General features: G+C 42.3%; 1 protein-coding gene across 3 annotated transcripts in view; it reads right to left on the reverse strand.

The window, feature by feature from the left end:
• Nucleotides 1-19,082, reverse strand: part of GASK1B (golgi associated kinase 1B) — a 106,225-nt gene that overhangs the window by 29,885 nt on the left and 57,258 nt on the right. The window contains exons 2-3 of one of the 3 annotated variants that reach the window (XM_019667492.1): nt 13,997-14,053; nt 11,634-12,778 (exon numbers count right to left, since the gene is read on the reverse strand). In XM_019667492.1, coding sequence (XP_019523037.1) covers nt 11,634-12,543 — 910 coding nt within the window. In that variant the 5' untranslated portion in view covers nt 12,544-12,778; nt 13,997-14,053. Of the gene's footprint in view, nt 1-11,633; nt 12,779-13,460; nt 13,643-13,996; nt 14,054-19,082 lie in introns of those variants that run through there. The other 2 variants (XM_019667491.1, XM_019667493.1) reach the window with 2 other exon arrangements.

Genomic DNA, 19,082 nt, shown 5'->3' on the forward strand with positions numbered 1-19,082 from the left:
AGATAAATGTGAAAATTCACTGAGAATGAATGCCACTCACAATCCCCTTTGCCTGGATTTATGAACTGCCCTTCACTTTGAACCCTGGTGGACTGGTTTTGTTCAACTGTGGGGATACATGCAGCGTGTTGGGAGGAATTGTGAATGTCTGCGTACATTGGTCACTGAGCAAAAATAAGTAAAAATGTCCTGAGCACGGATATCGAAACTCTTCCCTGTCACCTGGGCCGAGTTCCAGGACTCCTTGTGAACAAGGCAAAAAGGAAAGTGACAGTCTAGCTCAAAGCCCTTCAAAAACAACTCTACAAAACCCATTAAAGAAAACAGAGGCCAGTCAAAATGTGAGGCTCATCTTTGTCACAGAGAACAAATTCTGTTGGGTTCCACTGCAATAGTCCAACGCACTGAAGGAAAAGCCTTAATGCTGCAGCTCGCTAATCGCTGATGGCAATTGTTATGTGGATGCAACTCCAATGATAGGGTAGCAGTTGTCTCCTTGTTAATGATCCCTTCAGTTCTATCTGCTCTATTTTTCTACAGTGACTATTGCATTAGGGCTTGGGCAATTAAAAGTATTAGGCCGAAGTGATAAAGAAGGTAAGGTCTCTAGGCATAGAATTGCTGGATGTGAACAAGTGAGTCCGTGTGAGGGCTGGCAAAATAGGAATGCAAAATTCTGTGACAGCCTTGAGGGAAGAGGTAATTTGCAGGATTAGATGAAATTTTACTTCTGCTCTGGGTTTTAAATATTGCTAATTTACTTACTAGGGAAAATAAAAAAAGTATTTACAATTGTCCTCAAATGGACCTATTGGCTCTGATGTTTCAGATAAACCGGGGGTGCCAAAAAAATGTATGCTAGTGGATAGTTTGGTCAATGTTGGTCAAGCAGTAGTTTGCCATCATCAGAAATGTCTGGACGCTAATGGTAACCACTTTGAGTACCTCTTGTAATGGCAGAAGTCAAACGTGACTTGTATCCATCTTTATCCATCTTTTGTTATTGGTATATATTGAGTATTACAATTTTAATACAGTTTCCTTTCTTAAACTGTGTATACATTTTTTTTTTGGCATCCTTTGTATAAGAATTCAGAGTGAGGCATGCCAAAAATGGGCAAAGCCCAGGCCTTGGAAAGTTTAGAGTTTAGTAGAAACAGATAAGTGCAGATATGTAATGACGATCAAATGAAACGTTTGCCAGTTTAATGAGTGTTTTGAAGGAAACAAGTGAAGGACGAAAATGAAAACTGAGTCCTCAGTGTAAAAGCCAAGAAATGAAGAAACGGTGTGTCCCAGAATAGCTCTGTGGTGAAATACTGCAGTAAATAAGGAGAAGAACTTTTGCTGAAAAGGAGCTGAGAGTGGGGGCTAGAAAAAGAAGTCATAATGTTAATTCTATTCTTGACTCCATCACTGGTCTCCACAGGGCATGAGCCAGCTCCTCCAGTCACCCTAACTGAGGCACTGAGTTCCCTGCCGTGAGGAGTACCTTTCAAATCGGTCTGGCAGGATTTGGGTAACATTACCCAGTGAAATACTGAAAATGCAGCACTGTCAAATACCAGGGGCCGGGGGGGGGGGGGAAAAACATGTATACACATGACTGGTGTTCATCTTTTGTTATTGGTATATATTGAGTATTACAATTTTAATACAGTTCTTTCCTTTCTTGAAATGTATATACATTTTTTCTGGCACCCTCTGTATCAAAGAGAGCCAAAGCTATGTTCGAGTTTTATGACTTAAAAAAGGGGGGAGATGGTAGAGAGGCAAAATTCCATAGATTTTATATGTATACATTCTACACAGGCAGCCAAGCTCTGGATATAGAGACTTGTTCTATAAATAGATTTCTGGGTGATTTAGAATATATTTGTTCAAACAAACAATAACTATATTTACACATCTGTGTTTTCACTTCATAACTTGTTTTCTCTGGGTTAGACTGAATTCAAGTGATTTCCACATTGCCTCAAGAAGTAACTAAGTGAGAAGCTGAAGAAACAGGGAAGGGGACTGTCTTGTGACTTCCCCCATCACAAACTACTCGAACAATCTAAATCATCAGTTCTGATGTTAAAACAGTGTCCTTTTTTGGTTCTGAATCTTTGACTAATAGACAGGAACTTCTGCTTTCTAGGTCTGCCCTGGACTTCCGCTATGTGAATGGAAACTCCCAGACTCTTCCTGTCTCAATATCCCATTAAATAAAAAAATAAAAGAAATAAAAACAGGAATCAAATTTGACTTCAGAGGGTGGTGATGATGTGGTCACTGTGCCAGGTTCCACAAACAATCCCATTTTGCAAATGCAGTCTTGGTCACATCAGGGTGACCCAGTCCTGGGCAATTCAGTGTTTACATAAATATAGATAAAGGAGCCACGAATTCCTGGCCAGAGTGACCTTTGTACAATTGCAGAGCTGATACATCCCACCTCTTCTTCAAACCCTTCAATGATTTCCCATTATCTGCAAGATAAAGTCTGTGTCCTTACATGACGTGAAACCCACCCATTCTCCACAGCTTTATCTCACTTCATCCCCACCTACAACCCTAATCTCCTTTTTCCAGAAACATTTTGCAGTTTCCTAAGCACACTCTGCCTTCACAAGTTTATTACACATCTATTCTCTCTACCCTTTCTATAGCCACCCAATCCCTCACTCTCCCCACAGTGACTTTTAAAAACCAGTTCTGAATTACCTCTCATGGACGTTTTCACAGTCCCCTCACATACGCTTTCTGGGCTAAATTCTCCCTCTCTGTGCCTGCAGGGCCTCCTAAAAATATCTCCACTGAGGTCCTTATCTTACCCTGGCTTGGTGGGTTTGCTTGGCTGTCTCCTGCCCTCCAAGCTGAAAGCCCTGTGAGAATGGGGGCTATCTCTTAATCACCTTCAGAGCTCTAGCTCCTGACATAACATCTACACCAAAGCAAGCCTTCAAAAATGGTGACTGATGAATCAATGAATTTTTCAGGGTCCCTCAATTTTCATCTATAGCCCTTAGGTTCTAAGGAATAGTTGATGGGCCCTGAATAAAAGTTTGGTTGATGTGACATCCTAGTAAGCAGTGATTTCACTGTATTTACTCTAAATGCATTCATTGAGAAGGATTAGCGAGAAAGTTGAGAAACAAAGGTGGAGATTGTACAGAGGTTTCCATTCCCTCATTCTACCCAGCTTGGGCTCAACAGCCCACTCCCACGTCTCCATAATTCTCTGAGACACTGGAATAATGAAAACAGGGGTGAAATACATACCACTGCCTCTCTCCTCCTGACCCCAAATCACTGTCATGAGAAAGGAAACAGTTAAGACATCATAGTACATTCAGAAATCAGACAGAAAGACAGTGGGGAAAGCAGGTTACAGCCTGGATGCATGATTAACCAGGAAGGCCACGACCATTGGAGGCTAACAGGAAATGTGAAGGGCTAATGGGAGAGCATACACACACTGATGAGGAACAAGGCTATGGCATCCTTCTGACCCACGTCTACATCCTGCCCCATTACACACGACCTGTGGGCCTTTAGAGGACATATGTTCTTCTCCAAGCCTTTTTTCCCACAAAGAACCTGTCCAACAATATCTGATGTATGGGACTGTTACAAAATTTAGTGAGATAATGAATGTAAAGTGCTTAGCACTCCACAAATAGACTATTGTTATTATTCATGATCAACTCCAAGCTCTTTCTTTAAATGACAATTTTAGGTGCCTGTTTACTTAGTTCAAGTAAACATCAGTCTAAGAAAATCTAAGGAAACACATCACAAAGAGCTGAATCAGCTTAGAAATTAGATGACAATAAAAGGTAACATTTACTGAGTGTTGCTATGTGTTAGGCACTGTTACAAATATTTTATATGGATCAACTCACTTAATTCCCACAACTCTAAGAGGTAAATACTTCTCATCATCATTATTTTTACTATCATCATCCCAGTTATATTAATGAAGAAATAAGGTACAAAAAAATTAAGTTAATTGTCCCAGGATCACACAGCTATCAAGTCGGGAAACAGGATTCAAATTCAAGATGCCTAGATTGCCAGTTGTTACAAGCTGAATCGTGTTCCACGCCCCCCCCCATTCACATGTTGAAGCTCTAATCCCCCCCAAGACACACACACACACACACACACACACACACACACACACACACACACGCGCGCGCACGAACGCACCTCAGAATGTGATTGTATTTGTGGATATAGGGCCTTTAAAGAGGTAATTAAGTTAAAACGAAGCCATTAGGGTGGGCCCTAATCCAGTCTGACTGGTGTCCTTCTAAGAGGAGATTAGAGCACAGAGAGGAAAGGCCATCTGAGGGCACAGTGACAAGGTGGACATCTTGAGGCCAAGGGGAAAGGCCTCAAAAGAAACCAAACATACTGACACCTTGATCTTGGACTTCAAGCCTCCAGCACTGTGAGAAAATACATGTCTGTTGTTTAAGCTACGCAGTCTGTGATTCTGCGATGGCAAAATGATACTCATGTCCACGGTCTTAACTACAAAGCTATCTGAATGTCAGACTGTGTGGCTTCTTTCACAGGCTTAGAGCAGTGCCTCACACAGGGAAAGTAAATGCTATCGATTACAACTGAATTCAACTGGAACTTCAATATTTACCCATTAGCTGAGTTCAGAGGGGGGCTGTCTAGTCCTTCTGCACTTGTGTTGTCCTTAGAGACAGAGACAGAAATGGATTCTAATGGAAAGGTCATGACTGGTACTGTGAATCCTGAAATCAGTGGCAATATGATTTCCTCCAGGCCACTGAACTCTCTCATGGCCCACAAGTGTCAAGTCCACAGGGGCAGGGATTCTTGGCTGTTTGGTTCACTGATATAGCCCCAACGACTAGAAGAGTCGCTGGTACATAGCAGGTGCTCAATAAATACCAAGGGTGCAAAAAAAAAGTATATAAGTGGACACTTTAGTCAACATTGCTCAAGCAGTAGTTCGCCATAATCAGAACTGTCTGGACACTGATGGTAACCACGTTGAGCGCCTCTTGTCATTGCAGAACTCAAATGTGACTTATATTCATCTTTTGTTAACGGTATATATTGAATATTACAATTTTAATACAGTTTCCTTTTCTTAAAATGTGTATAGATTTTTTTAGGGTACCCTCTATATTTCTTAAAAGAAAAAAAGATAATGTGATACTATAGAGGGGAATATATTGCATGGAGCTGAGGCCAATGCATCTTTTATGCTGTGAGCCCTCTTTCAACGAGTCATTGTTCCTTCTATCCCAGCCACATGTGACATCAGGGGACAATTTACAGAGGCACAGCAGAGAAGGCTACCCGGTTCCCCCACTTTGTCTATGAAGGTACACAGTGAGCAAACAAGGGGACGCTGGAGCAGAGAGCTCTGCTTGGCGCAGAGGCTCTGTAGACTTTCGTTCACTGATGAATGAAAGCATCAAGTGGATTGCTAAAGAAATGCCCTTAGGGCTCTTCTGATAAAGAACACAATGGGCTCTCAATCCAGATTTTTAAAAATAAAACATGATGCCCGCATTTCCAAATACATATTTTAAGAAGGTTTGCACATACGTCCAAGATGTCCAGGATTTTGAAGTCAGTGTGTTTCCAAGTTGATCTGGGTTATTTTCATAACTCCCTCCAAAACACAGCCCTGTCTTCCTCACCTGAGAATCTGAAACAACACAAAATGCGCAGCTGCTCACCCTCTCACTCTGGTACCTGCACTGTCACCCCGCAACATACAGTGCTGCTTGCAGGGACTGGAAGACAGAGTGGGAAATACACAATGTATCTCTCCTACTTTACACGAGGAAGAGGCAATAGAAGTTGAAAACAGTGAGCAACTTGGGATCGATGATGTATTTCCATGGAAGTTGGTAGGGTGCCTACAGCTGGTCTTCTAAGGAGCCTTGACCTACAGAATTCCTAGAACCAGGCTACCTTAATTCAGTATGACAGCTTTGTGGCAATGAAACAGCATCCTAAAAATAAAACATACATGATGTATCTTCCATGCTGGGCATGAAAAACAGCACAATGCTTAAATGTACCAAAATGGTGTCTCTTGGGGTCCATTCCTCCTACTGTGCAGACTGCCGGGGACAGCTTTGGCCAAGCTGCTAAATCTAAGATCACAGAGGGGTGCTGGGTTTTCTTACACCCGTTACATTTACATGGACATAGTCTGCTTGGTCTTGTCTTAGACACACATTTTAAAATATTTTGTTAAATTGATTATCTCAATGTTATCAGTACCACATGCTATCTGGTGGCCTTTGTAACTGTTACGGCCAACCGAGCAGCCCCCCCACCACCGAGAAACTTTTAAATGTTCTTTCCTATAGAAATGTTAAATATAAAAATGTTAAGTATAGAAATGTTAAGTCTCTTCCCTAGTTTCTTAGCTCCTTAGCTCTTGGTTTTTATTACTCTTCTCATCAGTCTGTGAATCCTAGGCTAAAGATTGCTCCTAGCCTGAATCCTAGAATTCCCCTATCCCCCTGCTTCTTGATTGCTTTGTAAATCAGTTTCTTAATCCTAAACAACAGAAGTCTCCCACCCCTGCTTCAGATAACTACTTGAAAGCCTGTGCCTTCCTTATATCCCCCAGGCCAGTAAACTAAATGCCAAACCCATTCTGGGCCCAGACAACTGACGCCACCTGAATGACAGGGCTGAATGGCCACAGGCTTCATGAGAGCTAACAGATTTATTAATTAAAATCTATTTTTCCTCATTCAGGGACCTTGGGGATACAGATGACACCCCAACAAGATTGCCAGTCACAACCAAAGAAGCCAGCACGGTCTTCCAGGCGGAGCTCGAGGCCCCTTTCTCTCATCTGAGATCAGGTAGGGAGAGAGTTCTGTGAACCCCCAATAGGCAGGGACAGCTCTACGCCCCTGCCCAGCAGGAAGTAGATAACAGAAGAAGAGACCTCCTGTCCCTCAGCTTCCCATAGAGATTTTATGGGGATCACGTCTCTCAAGGGGAAAACAGGGCAGGCAGTTAGAGGCAGGCATTGGGTCTAATCATTCCTACATGTCCCACAGAGTGCTACCGCCAAGGGGACATCCCCTCTACACCCAAACCTCCCCTTTGTATTGTAATTACCTACCCCTGCGGGAAAACAAATAGGCACAAAATACCCAACTAGATCAGACCAGTCACGGGCACCTGCGCAGTACCTCTTGTCAATCACAGGTGCCAATCAAGTGGCCCCAGGCTCTTAAGGGGAACAGCTCATTCTAGAGAAAAGGGATCAAAACTCCAAGTCCTGGGAAGTCCGCTAGGCTCTTTTTGACCGCTTCTTCCCTTTTTGAACCCCTTCCTCCCTTTTTTGAGCCTTTTGAGCCTCGCCTTTGCACGTGGCCCACTGCAAACTCTTTGGAATGTAATTACTCCTCTAATAATGGGCCCTTGAGCCATTCTCTACTGCTCGGGCCTACTTCTACTCCTTTGAAATGTACTATCTCTTCAAACAAACTACTTTTTCAGTACTTTACTCCGGCATCTCGTTCAATTCTTTGCTCGAATTGCCAAGGACCTGGACTTTGCACTGAGAAGGGCCCACTCTCCAACAACATAACGATGGATGACTTTTGCGAGGATAGCTTGGCAGAAAACGCACTAATACGTTCATTTACCTTAGCACCCGTACGATGGTTTTTGTTAAGATAAGAAAGACTGGTAAGCACTGGTTTGCATTAAAAACAAAAAACAAACCACATAGCAATGCTCAGAGTGGTATGTCAATACTCCCCTTGGGTAAAAATACTATCAATGTTAAATTGTTAGATGATTGAAAAAAGGAACTAAATAGAAATGCTGGCATGGCGTTGAATCAGAAGTCGCCATGCTGAAATTCGCACATTTTTGTCACTATCCCATAATTATACCAAGGTCTATTTGAGAGGTGGTAGGTATGAAGTAAAACAACATAAGGAGGCTTTAACATCAGATTGGGCACAAATTCCAGCTCCACTGCTCACTCACTCAGTAGCTACGTGTCCTGGGCAAATCGCATAACCTCACTGAGCCTCAGGATTCCCATATTTAAAGTATCAATACTACCTGCTGTATAGAAGTGTTGAGTGACACCCTAGACAAAAGACACCAAATGTAGTACAGGCATTGTGTGATGCACAACACTAGATTCATCATAAATTCACAACTGACGATTTCATTCTTGAAATACGGATTTTTTTTTTAAAGCCCTTTGATGCTACATTTCCATTCACTTTTGAATTTCCTGCAAAGGCACGCATACGGTGAGCCTCCGCTCCGGTGATAATTGTTGGATTTGTAGTATGGTACACCTGTAGGCAATTCCTACCTGGCCCTTCCTCAAGTGTACTTTTTTCATTTTCTGGATATCTTTGGGGTAACACCTGTCAGAACATGGTCTGGTATATTAGACAAAGCCAGTAAGTCTACTCATTTCACAGCCATATTTTTGTATTCGAGGAGAATCACCCAGAATTCATTAAGTTACACAACCAAGAACCTGTCCCAGACGAACCTGAAGTCATGGCTCTGTGCTGATTGGATCATGTCAGTTTTACTAATTTAAAACGAGGAAAACAATCACTGAGGGTGAGCTTTGTAATTGGGGCCTTCTGTCTGTGGACTGAATCAGCAGAAAGGTGGGGGCAGGCGGATCATTCAGATCATAGTATGCGATTCACTTCTGGTATGTGATCACAGTATTTGATCCCTTTGCATCTCATGTTCCCTTTTCACATCTAGGAAATTTACATGACTTCGGACAAGGTACTTCATTACTCTGGGCCTCTATTTCCACATCTACAAAATGTCTCTCGTAGAGTACCCACCTCACACAAAAATTTTACAAGGATTTCATGAGAGAATGTATGCCCAGTACTTTAAAAAGTGCCTGGTACATAGTAACATCAGTATTACTCTTGCTGTGGCTAAGGTTATGGTCTCCTTGAGAAAAAGAGGTTCCCATAGCCTGTATCTGTGCATCAGGGCGTACATCATTTGTTTCTAATTACAGTAAATAAATAGATACACTACTAATAGCTTGTGGTGATGGAGAAAGAAAACATACCTTAAAGGATTTGTTGAGGGAATATTGGTGAAAAGAGGGTACACTGGGACAAGGGTTACAAGACAAGGGTTTGAATTCTTTCTGGACAACTAACTCATGGTATGTCCTTGAACTGTCCTCTTAGTGCTTTTCCTGCATCTCCAAATTGGGGTAAAAAAAAAATGTTTACTGCATAGATACCTTGGAAAGATTAACTGAGATAAGCCAAATATCTATATTCAACTCACAATACAGACTAGCTACATTGTTCGTACTAACCATGAATTTATTTTCACAAACATTAATCAAAAGTCAGAGAACAGAAACAACATTTAAGGAAGATGACTTACAGGATTTGCTGGCTACCTACTCTCCCAGATATTAAAAGATCTACTCCTAACCAAGGCAGATCATCAGAGAAATATATACTTAAACTAAATCCTATTGTTCCTCCTACAGAAACCTCATTATGAAATTACATTACAGTGTGAGGCCAGCAGACCATATTGATGGGCCTCATAAGAGCTCTATAAACCTTTTTATTTGCGTTATACAGTGTCTGCCAAGGACATTTTTCATTACTTCTACAATGAGATCTTTATAAGATCCTCCAGGAGCAATCCCAGCCTGAACTTAGGTCTAAAATCAGTAGCACCTATCTTGAGTATTGGAAGCTGGAGGCAAATACAGATTTACTGTTTAGAGTCAGTGATACAGGCCAAGGATGCATTCCTGCATTGTCCAAAAATATTTTTTGAGCACCTACTGCTTGACAGACTCTCCACTGGGATGTAGAAAGGCTGTGATAAACAAGATAGGAAACATTTCTCCCTTCACAAACCTAGAGACTAGTGGGAAGGAACAGATTATTAAATAAACAATTATGATACAAAGCAATGACATAGGATGAGCCAGATATAAGTGCAGTGCAACCAGATAAAATGTATCCCATCCTTAGGTGGGCAGGGAGGTGAAAATAAAGCAAAGCTTAGACCAAAAGAAGAACAGGAGGCCCCTACAAGAAAAAAAAACACAAAAGCCAGGAAAAGGCCAGAAACAGGTGGATGGAGAAAGATACCAAGAGCCTAAAACTGTCTATATATCACCTATCATGATCAGTACCAATCTATTTGTATACCTTATCAGTATAACAGTCTACATAAGTAGGATTATATTGTGTAGGGTGCTCATAACTATATTTAAATTATTTCATAGACTTGAGGAAATTGACCTGATTGTATAAATTGGCCCAATTTTCTCATCTACGAAATGGAAATAATAACAGTGCCTACTTCACAGCATTGTTGTGAGAATGATAGGAGTCAACGCATGTTTAAACTGTACGAATCAGTATAGTGTTTAGCATACAGTGAGCACCCAATAAAAATTAGCCTTACTGACATTCGACTAAAAGTTTGACAGGCTAGCCCACATCAGCATAATCATGGTGGGCTACTCTGTGAATTTGAGACATCGAAACATACCTATGACCCTGAAGCACATAGACACAATCCAGGACAAGTAAGGAATGCCATATCTAAGTAAATCACTGGTACTTCAAGAAGTACCCATTCTAAAATTAAATTACAAACTTGAAGCCGTTAGAAATCCAGTTTCATTCTTAGCCAGTCCCAAGAGTTTTAATCCATTCCAGTCCAGAGTCCATGACTCTGGACTAAAATAGTAAAATTTTATGTTGACAGGAAATAAGGGAATACCCTTTGAGCTTACAGTCTCTTTGGAGTCCTGGGATTGCTCTGCTTTTAAACTACAAGCCACTGACCCACCCTACTTTGTATCCAAACCTTGGAAGAGCCTCAAGACTCAGAGAATACCCTTTATATGGCAAGAGCATGGCCACAGACCAGGCCCTTTACGTGCCACAGAAGCGACTGGCTACATACCCTAGAACCTGCCAAAATGTTTGCCACCCGAGAGACTCAATAAACCATAGTCACAGGCTTGAAAAAAACCACATGGCTAGTTAGCATATATACTGAACAAATCACCTATTTTTGCCTCATTTTCTTGGTTAAATAAAGGGGTTAAACCCATTCGGAAAAACCAAGGGGTTGACTCTAACATGGGCTGGCTCTGGGCCTTTTAAAAAGATCCCATCTGCTGAAGACAGATAACCCACTTCCCCTTTACTTTTAAAAACTAACAAAGGAAATTTCACTTATGTTCACAGTAACCTATCTAATAATATGCCTGACTGTCAGCAAGATCACCCTGGCTTCCTCTCCCCATCATGCAAATTGCCATTGGATTGAATTAGATTTAATAAGCCACTGGGAAGTGCAGTGAGGGACACAGGGAGCAAAGATTACACGATATGGGCTTACTCTTGTATGTGGAGTACTTCCCCTGGAACTCTCACATTCTCCCAAAGCTGGGGAAATAAAGAATGCCAAGCATATGGAAAGACACGCTGCTGCTGCTGCTGCTGCTGCTGTCCAAATGTGAAATGTGGGTGGAGAAAATCATTTAGAAAAAGAAAGTGAGGGAGAAAAGAAAATCAACCCGAATCCCCAACAGCTGCAAAGGAAGCCTGGGAAGCTGTTACCTTGGATGAACTCTGATTTCCTGCTCACAGCAGGCAGAGTCCTGTTGAGTCCCAGGATCCTGTCCAGGTGGAAGGCAAACACCTCACTCATGTCCAAAGGCTGCTTGACCAGCCCACAGGGGCTAGGGCCGCAGCCAGGCACTGAGCCAGAGGTGCTCCCCTGCAGCACCAGCAAGCGCGATCTGCTGTGAGGCGACACTGGCTGGAGACCCGCCACCGCGCCATCAGCCAACAGGCGCATTCTGCGGATGTCTTCTTTGCTCAGCCACGAGGGGGCGCTCTCACTGTAGATCCTGATGTTGCTCTCCCGGGCCTGGGGCAGCTGGAAATCTGAGCCTCCACCTGGCACTCCCAGACCCGGTAACAACCTCCAGGGTCGTTCCCCAGACTTAGCCAGGTTTCCTCCCTGGATGTACCCAGGCAATTCAGCATCAGCTGCCCTTGCAGCTTCCTGCAGCTGAAGGGATGCCCCATCCAAACCCTCCTGTCCTGGGGCTGGAGATGCCACGGCATACTTCTTCCTGCGCTTTGGTTTCACTGTGCCACGGATATTGGCGGGCTTGCTGCGCTTGGAGCGTAGGGTAATGTAGACCACATTGGGCTTCAGGGTGGTCCCATTGCCCTGGGACTCTGGAGGGGCCAGGGTACCATCCAAGGGTAACTCAGGGAAGGGTGCCTCGGCGGTGTCACGGCTCTGGCGTGGCCCCTTTACCGTTGCCCGTCTGTGCTGGAGGGAGGCGCGCCCCACCTGGCTCACCAGGAAGCCCAGGTAGATGGCGCAGGCAGTGCCCAGCAGAAGGTTCCTCCGGGTCCTTGGACGCCGGCTACTCCAAAGTTTACGCACCCGTGGGCCGCACAGGGTGCAGACGAACCAGTTTATGAGCTTCCCTGGCTTGTCTGGACAGGTCATTTCTCTGCTGCATCCACATGTTGAACAGAGTTTAAAGTCTGCAGTTGGCTCCTGCTGACATGATGCATGGTTTCCTGAATTCGGCTGTCGCCTCCGCTTAGGTGTCTTAAGTGGTCTCCAGTGGGTAGAGATGGAAGTAAAGAGTTGGTGATGGAGTTGGGAATGTTTGTGACACTTGCCACAACAAACCTTTCAAACTCCTTTCAGCCTCCCCAAGGAGAAGTGTGGCTTGTTTCTGAGAATGAATGGAAACACAGTTAACTGAGTCACTGTCTCAAACTAGTTCAGTTCCTCCACAAGAGTAAAAGAAAAAGGTAACCCTTTCCTTTCAAAATATCACCACTAAATGTTTTTTGTTTTATATTGAAGTTTAAAAAACAGAAACAAGATAGATGTATTGATCTTATGTTCAATTTAAATTAATGAGAACAAGCCACAAAAATCCAAGAGTATTTTATAACTTGTAGCTCGAGTCATTTCATTTGCTTCTGAAGGAAAAGCATTAAAAGCATTAAAACCAGGCTTTTGTGAAATTCAGAAATAACTTAAAACAAGTAATAGATGTTTTTTTTAAATCTATAGCTATCCCATATTTATTTTGTAAATCCTGCACTAAATTAGTTAACTAATTAACATTCAAATTCAGAAATATAGCCTCTTAATCTAACGGTACAATTATTTTCTTTATATGTTCCATTATTTTAAATTATTAGTTACTCTACTAGAGAGCCATAAATGCCCACATATCTTGAAAGCAGCTACATTTATTGTCACACACACACAGAAACACAACATACAAATCCGATTGCTTTTTATTCCTTTTCTTTCCACCAAAGTCAGCTGAAAGAAAATAAAAGGATCTCTAGTTCTATTTTTTCACATTATTAATTAGAAAAAGAAACCATAAGCAACCGTACTTACACAGCTGGCCCCATGCTTGGCTCCAGAAACAATGTAATCCCTGACTCTAATGCAAAGAACTTTTAAAGGCTGAGGCATGGAAGTAGAACATATTTCATGGTCAAGAGGGTTCCACATTTCAAATATTTCAGCTCGGCTCTAAAAGCTCTGTTGAAAACTACTGATTGCAAAGCAAAAAAAAAACCCAGTTCCTTGTGAACTAGCTGCTTATAACCCAATTTTAAGACAGGTGAGGTTTAAAAAAAAAAGTTTAAAAATAAACTGTAATTTTAAATCCTGAAAAAGCAAATGTCGTACGGAAGCAGTTTTCATTCAAATCATTTTCCACTTATTTTTAACCCCTGGGTGCCCTCTAGTGTCCTGTTTGGAAACAGGCTCAGAAGTGTCAGTCGTATGGAATTAAAAAAGGATTGAGCGTTTGCTTAGCAGCAGCCCAATAAATACCTTCTAAAATGAGGAATGCCATCACCCCACTGTCTGTCCCGCTTAGCTGGGGATTAGAATACCAAGGTCATCGGAGACTACAACTCACCTTACCACCTTGGCCGTTTACAGAGGAACATCTGTCTCCTACCACTTCTGAGAAAGCCTGAAAGTTCAAAAACGTTGAGAAAGGGTTAACACAAATGAGGAAAAAAATAGAACAGTGAGATAAGTGTACACATTGATAGGAACAGACATTTATAGTGTACAGTTGCATAGTGGAAAAAAAAAAAGTGGATTCTCTCTGATTGGAGGTTTTTTAAAAAACCGGTTAGTAATTGGCTTAGGTAGTTTGCATGCCCCGGCACAAAGGCAGAGACTGATGACCGCCAGGCCTCACTTAGGCGTATTGTTTTTGCTTCTGTGGCAAATAGAGTCAGAAGGCCGGAAATGGGCAGGATTGTCTACCCCACGGGGAAAAAAAAAAGTTTGTGATACTATTGGGGGTAGGATAAGAAGTTACAGTACAGTAAAGAATCCTAAAAAATACTACGTTTTACAAAGCAAAAAAGATGAAGGAATTGGAATATAGAGAGAAGGAAAGAATAAACTTCCACGTGATAAAGTGCCAAAAATTATAATACAGCTGTTACTTTAGCACTCTTAAACTCAGGCCTCTTCCTCTGTTAAAAGTTCTGCCACGTGGAGCAAAGCGAAGGAACGATTCCAGTACTGACTGTGGCCTTGAAGTACCTGTAGATTTTGGCTAAACTTTGTAAGAATTCAAGCACAAAAGCAATTTTTTTTGTGTGCTCCAAAACTCTTAAAGCATACTTCCATATGCACAGAATCATTTTCTAGGTAGTAAATGTTAACTTCTTGAAACCATGGCAGAGCTGTTTCATTATCACTATCTTATTATGTTCACATATTGAGACGAATAACTGACCTGATTAAGTCTTTGGCAGAAGCCAAGTTATAAAAAGCAGAGGCTGCTGCTAGCTGTTTCTAAAGCAATTTTTTTTTTACAGGAGAAATGCTTAGGAAGTAGATAAGAGCTGTATGAGTTAGTACATTTGGTTGATTGCCTCCTTCCCCACCAAAATGTCTCTTTATTAGAAGAAGACCAAACATGGCCTTCTTCAAGAGGGATTAGTGGAGGCTAAAGGGTTAGATGTTCAGAGAAGGGGCTCTGGAGGGAGGAAGCCTTGGCTTGGAGTTCTCTTCCTCCACTGCCTAGCTGTGGTCCCTTGTGACAAGGAGCCTGACCTGACATCCTCAGTTTCCATCCCTGGGAATAATAATACCACTTACCTCATCAGTCTGTTGTTCTGATTCAATGAGAGTGTGGTGACAAAATGATCATTTGAAATATCAGGCAATGGGTTTTTATCCTTCTAAAAGCCCCCAGACAATCTAGACCACCAAACTTCTCTATGTCAGCTGTGGGTACTGAAGGCCTCAATCCTCAGCCTCCCACTCACACTCCCTGGTCACACACACAGAAGCCAGGACAGGCAGCTGGCCCTTGGTCGTTCTTGGTTTAGGATAGAGCAACCAAAGCCGCAGTGGTTTTCGGCCTGCGTAGAGAAGGAAAGATGGGTTAAGCTGCCTTCATTTTTAAGCTCCTCGCAGGAAACTAGTGCAGAGCTACAAATGATCTCTTCTCTCCTCACCTAAGGCATAGCCTGTGTAAAAGAAATAAGCTGCAGTGTATATTTAAAGGAAGGAAGGAAGGCCCCCGGTTACATTAAATCTGGCACATTAAAAATGCATTGGAGTTATAAATAAACACCTTAAAAGTGCAGGAGAAGACAAGAGAGAGAAATTAGGGGTCCTGTTTTCATTCCTGCCTAGTAGTTTTGAGACTCAGTTGTGCTCCCCACTGTAATTCAGACATGTGTGGTATATCTGATAAGTTGTCAGGGTGTGGAAACTCCACATACATGTTTTATGAATCAATAGAGAACCTGGATTAGAAAAGACAGACCGGTGTTGCTGTCCACATTCCCTGCCCAGTCACCCATTTCAACCCTCCACCCCCCAGCCCTATAGAGTCAAGCCCCAGGCAAACACGGATGAAGATATTTGCGTGGATTCTGTGATATACTGAGGCACCAGCAGCCCCTTTGGTTTTCCTGGCAAGGAAATGTGATGTAGGGTCTGGGAGCATCCCATGTTCCTCACCACTTCTGATGTTGGCAATTTTGGAAGCACTGGTGGGAGGCAGGCATGGCGTGGACCTTGTGGTTCCCATGGAAGCAGCAGCAACAGCGTGGGCTTGGCAGTGAGTTACCTTTAAGTAGCTGCACAGACAGAAAACATCCATGAGAGAGGCTAGTGTGTGATAACTAGAAATGACTGGATTGTATAGCACATGAGTGACAAGCCCTGCCGTCCCTGTGACACAACGGAGTGCTTTTAAGAGGTGCTGGAGGTCTTGTTTCATGCAGGAGACAGTAAGAGTCTGTGCAATTTGAGTCAATCCCACTAAAGAGTGCTTGGTCTCCGTAGGCTGGTAAGACCGAGGAAAATGTAGGTTTTGCAGCCACTTAACATTTATTAAAGACCCACTAAACGCTAGTCACTAAAGCTGGGTTCTGTGGGAGGTATGCAGTGTCTGAGGCACTGCTTGGCTCAGTAATGTCTCAGTCATGATGAGTGCTTGGATGAACAAGCGAACGAAACTATTAAGATGATAAAGCACAATCCCTAGACCACCTAGACCAGTGGTCCACAAAGTGTGGCCCTGGACCAGCAACATCAGCTTCCCCTGGGAATGTGTTAGAAAAGCAAACCCCAGCCCAGACCTACAGAATTAGAAACTCTTGGAGGAGAGAGAGGCTCTGTCATCTGTATTGTAACAAGCCCTCCAGGTAATCTGATACATGCTAAACTTTGAGAACCGTTGCCCTAGAAAAGGACTCCCAAAAAGAATGTGGCAAGCCAGGAAGAAAATACAAAAAAAGCCAAAAGAAGAAGGACAAAAAAGTAAAAAGTTGTAGAAAGACGCACAACATTTGCAAATTATAGAAGACTTTCTTCTACCTTTTCCCTCTTTATGAGAGTTCCAGATCCTCCTCAACGTTTCACCCAGTAGTTGGAGAAGACAGAATATGTTAATATCTGCCCAGCCACCCCCACCTACTCAGCCCTATAGATTCTAGTCCCTTTCTTAAAGCAAGCTCATAGCGTGTAAATACTGGGAAAGAAGAAATTTGAGAGAGACGACAATTCACAACCCATAGAATGAAAACCTAGGAACGCTCATGGGTGGGTGTGGAGGGACTATCTAAGGAGAATTGCAGGAAGAACTCAAATCCTCTAGAGGCCATCCCCAGTCTGCACCCATACGACACCTTTTATAGTAAAATCACACTGTTTTCCAAAAGGCAGTCACAGGGGTCTCATGGCCACATAATGTTTTGCATAGGCAAAAACTGCAAGCCAAAAAGCTTTGTCAGGAAGCCTAGAATGGGTTCTGAAATTTAAAAAGATAAACAGATACAAAGCAGTATGACACACAGAAGACAATTAAATATTTTGATACGAATGAACGTGTCGTTTCTCTAAATATAACTTATTTTTCCACAGGAAATAACCAATGCTTTGGTGAAGAAAGAACATTATTTTACAGTTCTTTGGAGAATGAAGACAACCTTGATTGAAGGAGTCATCAGCTCAGAGGAAATACTCCTTATTCTATCATTGCAGTAATTGCTTATAATATCAAAATGGCCAGATGATATAGTGTATGACAATAAATCCACATTGAGTTGAGGAATTTGTTAAAATATTTTTAGCTAGTGCTTTTGGCAAGTGCTATGGACTGAATGTTTTTGTCCCTCAAAATTCATGTATTGAAATGCTAATGGCCAACATAATGGTATTTGGAGTTGGAATCTATGGTAAGGGATGAGGTCACGAAGTTGAATTCTTCATGATGGAATTAATGCCCTTGTAAGAAGAGAAAAAAGAGAGCTGGTTTCCTCTTTCTCTGCCATATGTGACACAGCAAGGAGACAGCCCTCTGCAAACCAGGGAGAGGGCCCTTGCCAGAACCCAAGCATGTTGTCACCCTGATCTCAGACTTTTCAGCCTTCAGAACTGTGAGAAATAAATTTGTGCTGTTTAAGCCACCCAGTCTATGGTAATTTGTTGTAGCAGCCCAAACTAAGACACCAAGATATTTAATTTTGCTCAGTTTCCTCATCTGAAAAACCAGGATTATTATATCTAGTGCACAGGATTGTTCTAAGAATCGAATTATGTTATATGGAAAGCACTTAGCACAGTGCTTGATACACAGTAAGAAGTATGGCTCCTTCACTTGCTCTCTTTTTCTTGCAAAGATGATGCTAATGACTAAGCACTCTCTGACGAGACCCTAAGAAAACCCTGATAGATAAAAAAAGTGATTGACACATAATTCCAAGTCCAAGCAATAGTCATCAGTCATACTAAGTTACTAAATGCAGCAAATTATCCAGAATTTGCTCACTGTCTCCTTCTATGCTTAACGAAGGACTTCAAAGATAATCAGGAGTGTATTCTGCTTGCTACTTTGGATTCAAACCTGTGGTTGTTTTGACTTTGATATGTAGAATTAGCCTCTGGTAACCACTGTGAGGCTACAGTAAGGTGGATCCTGGATCCTTGGCAACGTACAGCAGGTCCTCAAATAACATCATTTCATTCAATGTCGCTTCATTATAACTGTGGGAACTTAATTAACTCTTGTTTATATCAATTATCCTATGGTTAAAACTGGTTTCATTATTCATAGTTTCACTTTAAGTCCCAGAACCTATCTGTGATTGATGATGTACAGTGAGGACTTACTATGCTTCAACTTAGGGGCATTTGTCAGACAAGGTATTAAGCGTACATCACACACTGAAGAATTTCCCCTCAGGTGATACAAAACCTTCAGGACCCTTAGATACACTTCCCCACTCCCCACCCTACCCCCCAGTCCCAGGCCTTTGGCAATATTTCCAGAATGATAATGACTGATGACAATAGTAATAGAATAGTTAGCTTTGTCATTACCAGGACATTGCAGTGGGGTGGGGGGGAGGTAGGGAACAGATCTTAAAAATATTCACTTAGTATAGACAAAGAAAGACTTAGAGTTGACCATGCCTATTTGCACACTGATCAGGGGAGAGGCCACCCAATTTTTGGATCAATTT

This window comes from Hipposideros armiger, unplaced genomic scaffold (genome assembly GCF_001890085.2).
Source record: "Hipposideros armiger isolate ML-2016 unplaced genomic scaffold, ASM189008v1 scaffold_498, whole genome shotgun sequence".
Classification (NCBI taxonomy): domain Eukaryota; kingdom Metazoa; phylum Chordata; class Mammalia; order Chiroptera; family Hipposideridae; genus Hipposideros; species Hipposideros armiger.